The 7205-nt window shown below is 40.9% G+C and overlaps 1 protein-coding gene across 1 annotated transcript; it reads left to right on the top strand.

The window, feature by feature from the left end:
* The first annotated feature begins 1815 nt into the window (after positions 1–1815).
* On the top strand, positions 1816–6235 carry aldoab (aldolase a, fructose-bisphosphate, b). The gene is made up of 7 exons (XM_040136299.1): positions 1816–1921; positions 3236–3354; positions 3707–3973; positions 4072–4232; positions 5001–5259; positions 5410–5609; positions 5799–6235. Exons 2-7 carry the CDS (start codon positions 3243–3245, stop codon positions 5889–5891), a joined length of 1092 nt encoding a protein of 363 aa, XP_039992233.1. The 5' UTR covers positions 1816–1921; positions 3236–3242; the 3' UTR covers positions 5892–6235.
* The last annotated feature ends 970 nt before the right edge of the window (positions 6236–7205 follow it).

Below are 7205 nucleotides of genomic sequence, written 5' to 3'. Positions count from 1 at the left end.
ATGATTAAAATAATAAATGACTAAATAAAACCTTGTCCCTAACTACAGCTCTTGCTGGCTGCTGTGGCACTCAAATCTTTTTTAAAAAAAAAATATAGATGTTAAATGTTGATGTGAGGTGTTTTTTAAAAATCACTTTAAAATTAAAGATAGTATCCACAAGAAGGAGAAGATTTGTTGGGAATTTAGTTGTAGGCTATATTAAGGGACATGGCATTACAAATTGCATACTTTTCTTGAGATATTTTGGTGGTTCTCTTTTCCTTACAGTGCTGTTTGTTCGTCCTGCGACCAAGTTCAATTCTATGTCATGAATACAGTTGAATTAATTATCTCGTTAAGCTTTACCCCTTCAAGATCTGTGTCCTCTATTTCACTGTGAAGACAAAAATAAAAAAGGTCCATTTCTCCTTTTTGCTTGACTTCCTCTGCGATCTCACGCCACTGTGAGTATATTTGTTAGTTTTTATAAGAAGTTAGCTCTATGAGATGGTAGAATAGCAGTGGATTCAATATTTAATGACTTTATGTCTATCGTTGGCCATTTATGTGTGATTTTAAAATAGAGAAATCATTGTAGATGTTCTGTGGACATACCTGCTGTGAGTGTGAACCCATTGAGTTTATGTACTATGAATTATATTATGGTGTAATGGGTATTTCAGAGTAAACAAATAGAGGAAAAAATTTAGGGAGTAATTTGATCATGACTTCCTTTTTTTTAAAAAAGGAAACAATTTCTGAACCCTGCCTGCTGAATACATCATAAAGCAAGTGGTCATGCCTTTTGTCTCTTTATCACAACTCTGCATGTTGACTGATTCTGCTCACAAACTCTGTTCAGGAAGTGAATCTCCTTCCTGCCACTGCTTTCTGCGGAGTGTGCCACTGTCAGCACAACCCAGAGCTCTGGCCACCTCCATGCCTAGGCGCAAAACTTTACATCTTTTCAATATGTGTGACTTGTGTTTTCACATAACCTATGTGGGTGAGAAAATGAGGCAGATATAAAGTGTTGTACAACTTCACCGTGTGCGTGTGCAAGTTTTGCCAAGCTCACTGCTTGACCCTTCCCTGCCAAGCAAAGACGATCGAAAAAGGTCAAGAAAAGGTCAAAGATCAGCACACTGCTGTGTCTGGATTGGATTTCTAAGGGCAGGTTAGCAATGTCGTCACATGCTCTCCAAGCCTCTGTGTGTGTGTGTGTGTGTGTGTGTGTGTGTGTGTGTGTGTGTGTGTGTGTGTGTGTGTTTGTGAATGTGCGTGTGTGTGAATGTGTTTTAGTACATACTGCATATACCCAAAAGTTGTTATCTTCCGCCACATACCCTTTCAAGTGACCTGGGTGCTAAGATGCTCTTCTCAGATGAGACAGAAAATTTTAAACTAATTGTATTTGATTAATGCATGAAACCTGTATTTATTCCTTACAATGTACAGTTATAAAAAGGCCTTAATCTAGGATGTACAGGGTGTAGCAATGTGCTTGGATGATGTATAATTTTGGTTAAGGAGGATGAAGGAAACATCTTTCTTCATCAAATATTTCTAGGTAATATCTTCTACCCAACTACCTACCTATTCATTCTATACCTTCATACAACATTTCTAATTGTCTTTCCCCCATAACTCCCACCCTACAGTAACAGTCCTTCACTCTGTTGCTTTCTCTGCCATTCACTGAGACACTCTTTGCCCTTTCAGTGGCTGATAACCACCATGTTACTCCAGCCCCAGTCTCTCTGAATGTCACGAGCCATCTCTGGTTGCGTCCTGTTCTTTTTATAGCTGGGCAACTGAAATGTGAGGGGTCACAATGGGAGGATAAATACAAGGGCCAGCGGGCTGGGGGGTGTCGCAGACGAAGGCCGGATCTTCTCCCTCCCTCTCTCTTCTCTCAGCTCTCCTCCTAAACTCAAAGGTAAAAGAACAGAAATAACAACTAAGAGATAAATGCATTGCTTTAATCTGCTTTTTGTGCTACCTGTTGAATATTTAGTTGTTATAAGGCATTAGGTCCTTAACACTTCACACATGCCAGAGATGTGATGTTTCACCTATTCCTTTGCTCAAACAAGTTTGTGGTTACTGTGACAGCTAGGGTATGTGAATGCCAGATTTACTCTACAGACTCATGTCCTCTTACTTATCTCTGATACACTAAAACAGACTGAAACATCTCAAATTTTCAGTAATACACTCGCTATTCACTGATGATTTGCTTCACTTGAATGGTAGTCCACACACTGACAATTCTCTGACAGTATTTAATATTTTCACAAATAGTATTGTTATATAACACTCTCATTGACATGACTGTAATACTATGCCTTCCTCTATGCGATGCAAAGTTTCCACTGCATTGTGGTCAGTAGTGACTTGTTTGACTGTGTTTTTATTTGAAAATTTGTCAAATTTGTCCATGTTGTCTAGTTACTAATCTTCCTGTAGAGTACTTGACTTCTGAACAGTGAAGTCAAGTACTCAAATCACAAATCACAAATCTCACAAATCTCTTTTACATAAGGCCTTGTTGCTGAGCCATAGTGCTTTCATTGCTTTGCAGAAGCACACTGTGTATATTTAGTCCGGCCTATTGATAGTGCAGGCACAGAAAGGGGAAAGAGGGTGGGGGTTTGTAGAGGAGGTGTGTGACAGAAGAGCAGGGAAGAGGAATGAGGAGGGAAGGGGCAGTGAAGGGGAAGAGAAAGGTCAGGGATAAGAGGCAAGAAAATGGAATAGGTCATTCACATGCTAGTCATGATTTTTCAAGGGTGGTAAGATACGCCAAGGGTGGGGCAGAGGAGGGTGGAGGGCTCTCTGACACTGGATCCCTTGTGCTGTTGCATATTGTGCCTGGAGAATAGTGTGTAACCCCAGCATATAAAGTGCCTCATGTTACTACAGCCATTATAGCTGCAACAGCTGCAGCCACATGGTCGTGGCACCAGCTGATTTGATTTGTTAAACAAGAGGAGACAGATGGACAGGAAAATGTCAAGCCATATAGTCATGGTTTGTTACACCTCTTCCTTCACAGTCATCCTATAGAGGTGTTCTGTCTTTCTTTCATCAAGCAGTTTCTCACGCATTCTAAAGTGGAACCAACATCTATGCAGCTTGAAATTTGTTGAACTTTCAATCTCTATGTAATTTTAACCCCGTGTCTTCCATTTAGCTCTACCAAATGTTTTCTTATTATCTCATCCTTGGTCTGTCTTCTGCCCCTCTTCAGAGTCAGGATGCCTCACGCATACCCCTTCCTCACTCCGGAGCAGAAGAAGGAGCTCAGTGATATTGCTCATAGGATTGTCGCTCCCGGCAAGGGAATCCTCGCTGCAGACGAGTCCACTGGTAACGAAATTCAGGAAAATTAATTTACTATTTACAGTTTAAAAAGCACCAATAAGTAATTTAGGGTAGCCAACCTTTATCTGAAAAGGAGGCTCTATTCCGCTATTACGGAAATAACAGAGTTGGCATGGACATACGTGATGATGAAGTTATTCCAAAACTGTGAAAACAATAACTGATATAATAAATAAATAATAATCAGAGTTAAGGCTAGGTCGTCACTGGTTGGCTTAAATATAAATTTCTAAGAACTAAACTGGAAATTGTCTGCAAACATCTGCAAATGCACACCCAAACACGCCAGTGCAATTCACAACTAGACCAAGTTTTCATCTGTCACCACAACCTCCAGGCAGTGTGGCTAAGCGATTCCAGAGCATCAATGCTGAGAACACTGAGGAGAACAGGAGGCTGTACCGCCAGCTCCTCTTCACCGCTGATGACCGCATCAACCCTTGCATTGGAGGCGTTATCCTCTTCCATGAGACCATGTACCAGAAGACTGATAGTGGCAAGGTCTTCCCGCAGTACCTCAAAGAAAGAGGCATAGTGGTGGGCATCAAGGTCGACAAAGGTGTTGTCCCCCTGGCCGGAACCAATGGCGAGACAACCACCCAGGGTGAGCAAAGAACAGACTTAGACTAAGATGAAAAATGCATCAATATCTTGTAGTATCTCTGTGTAACTCATCCAGTGTGTCGTCTCCCTCTTCCACAGGTCTTGATGGACTGTATGAGCGCTGTGCCCAGTACAAGAAGGATGGTGCTGATTTTGCCAAGTGGCGCTCTGTGCTGAAGATCACCCCAACCACTCCCTCAAAACTGGCCATCATGGAGAATGCCAATGTCCTGGCTCGCTATGCCAGCATCTGCCAGATGGTAAGACCCAACTGATAGATGCAGAAATCAGTGTGGGTTCTTCACCAATTTTCCTCATAATTTTACAGGCTTCATAGCAAGGACGGGATCTATGTCTGTAAGTTATCGATAGAAAAAGATGCCCTTTCAACAGTCTGTGTTTTGCAATTATGTTTGCTTCAGCTTATATTTACAACACAGAAATGTCCATTCAAATACCTACTAAATCACATCAAAGGATTTGTAGGTGGTCCCAGAAGCTATGTCAGCTTCAATTACATGTGCTTACTGTATCGTGATAAAAGCAGCATCAGTGCCAGATTTTGCTCAGCAGGAGATGCATTTAATGTTACTAGGTCACTTACTTCCTACATGGGATTTTGGGTGGACCAAATATTATAAATGTTCTGCACTGTTGAAAGAATTAATCTCTCTCTCTCTGTGATGCTTATAATCTGCAATATACTGCAACTGCTATATTCTAGATAATAAATGGCAATTCACTATGGAATTCCATTAGGCCTCTTTTTATCAATAAAGAAATCATCAGCGTTACCCATTTCTACTTAAGTTGAGGGATGAAAGTAGCTCTTTCAAACTCTGATCAAAATTTTCTGGAGTAGAAGAGACTGGAGAGGATAATAACATTTACATTTATAAAGTCTCTGTTGTAGCTTTTAAAAATGACCACCTAATTTAATAAAACCCCCTAAAATCTGGACCCAGCTTTTCACAGCTTTCTGTATTTGTTAACATGGTCGTTTTGACTGTCGTCCCTGCCTTCCCCAGCACGGCATTGTCCCCATCGTTGAGCCCGAGATTCTCCCCGATGGTGACCATGACCTGAAGCGCTGCCAGTACATTACTGAGAAGGTCCTTGCTGCTGTCTACAAGGCCTTGTCCGACCACCATGTCTACCTGGAGGGCACCCTGCTCAAACCCAACATGGTTACCGCCGGACACTCCTGCTCACACAAGTACAGCAACCAGGAGATTGCCATGGCAACTGTTACCGCCCTGCGCCGCACTGTGCCCCCTGCAGTCCCTGGTGATCTGGATGCGCAAAATATTCTCCTGTTGACATGCTTACATCTGCAAACTTTTCCTAAAACATTGAAGTCTTCATTGATTAGTCTTCATGACATTCACTGAAATGTCTAGAGAAGTGTGTTGCTTAACTCATCATCTTCCTGTACAGGCATTACCTTCCTGTCTGGTGGCCAGAGTGAGGAGGAAGCCTCTATCAACCTGAACGCCATGAACCAGTGCCCCCTGCACAGGCCATGGGCCCTAACCTTCTCATACGGCCGTGCCCTGCAGGCCTCTGCCCTCAAGGCCTGGGCTGGCAAGAAGGAGCATGGAAAGGCATGCCAGGAGGAGTTCATTAAGAGAGCTCTGGTACGTGTGATATAAATAAAAATGTTAATATAAAAATGTATCATTATATGTGTCATGTCATTATATAGGAATGTGTTACAGAAATGCTGCAGTAGACTTTTTTGTTTAGAGAACTGTGTGGATTTTCAGCATCAAACATCAGTGATGTATTGTGCATTCAATAATACTGTCCTTTTTTTCCTTTTACAGGCTAATAGCAAGGCCTGCGTGGGTAAATATGTTTCCTCGGGATCCAGCGCTGCCGGTGGACAGTCACTGTTTGTGGCTGACCACGCTTATTAAGCATGGACACTCAACGTTTCCCGTTCAACCTTCTTCCCACCATTATTATGTTACCACAGAAAAGGCCACGTCTTCTTAGTCACTGCCTCTTAAACTGTCTCTACTACTGAAGAATAACACTTTTACTGCATAAGATGGAAAAAAAACTTTTCTTTGGGGTTGTTGCTGTAGCTAGGAGATTCTGAAAGAAATGTTCTGCTTCCATTCCCTTACCTTTTATTTTTAAACACCTTTTTTCAGGTGAAGATTATCACACTGTTTTTACACAACTTGTACTAATCTTTCCTTGGTCTGATTACATCAACAATTTATACTGTTACCATGGAATAAAGCATTTACCCTAATATGTTGCTTTACTTCTTTATTTTTAACTTACTTATTTTTTGAGCTTTGCATTAGTTCCTTTTTGAGTAACTGCACAAGATTATTACCGAGAAGCTGGAAACAATGTAGCCTAAAATATAACGACAAACAATATGATATATATACACAGACAGTATATATATTCAATTGTATTTATATAGGCACAAATTATAACATACATTATCCCCTGTATGTTACAAAGGTCGCCAGGCTTAGTCCTCTAAGGCTACACAAGCCTACCTCGGAACATGAGTGAGAGAACTAGAACTAAAGCCATACCGCTGCTAGAAGCAGACCAAGCCCCTCCCCATTATAGTGTATTATTGCAGATTGAACTATGCAACACCTTCAAATAGCCAGACTTAGCTCCGTATGGACTGACTTCAACATTAAAAAGCTGATTACTTGTTGACTTATCAACAATTTCACACTAAGAATTGGACCAAGCTCCACAGTAAGCGCGTAAGCATGTTGTGCTGCTGTTTAAATGCTCTCTAAATAAGTAAAATTTAGAACACAGGACTTTTTGCTGTAATTGAGAATTTTTATATCAAGGATCTGATTATTTCATTGAATATTTCAGTCATTGTTACTTATCAGTAATACTAATAGCAGTACCAATTCCGACTAAATCCACTTATTACCTCCGCCAAGGAGGTTATGTTTTCACCCATGTCTGCTTGTTGGTTTGTTTGTTTATTTGTCAGCAGTATTATGCAAAAAGTAGTGAACTATTTTTTACCAAACTTGGTGGAGGGAAAGTGTGGATCTGGTTAGAGGGGCGGATCCAGGAATTTTTTATTACTTTCCTTGCAAAATATGGCATTTTTCAACATTTTGGCTTTGGCGCAGGTATGCTCAATCCTACTTTTCTTTTGTTTCAATCTGATTCAAAAGTGTTTTATTTCAACCCACTGTGACCGATAGAGCAAAACACATCTTCTTTTAATA

Source organism: Xiphias gladius, chromosome 9, assembly GCF_016859285.1.
Source record: "Xiphias gladius isolate SHS-SW01 ecotype Sanya breed wild chromosome 9, ASM1685928v1, whole genome shotgun sequence".
Classification (NCBI taxonomy): domain Eukaryota; kingdom Metazoa; phylum Chordata; class Actinopteri; order Istiophoriformes; family Xiphiidae; genus Xiphias; species Xiphias gladius.
This window is presented reverse-complemented; position numbering and strand designations above follow the sequence as displayed.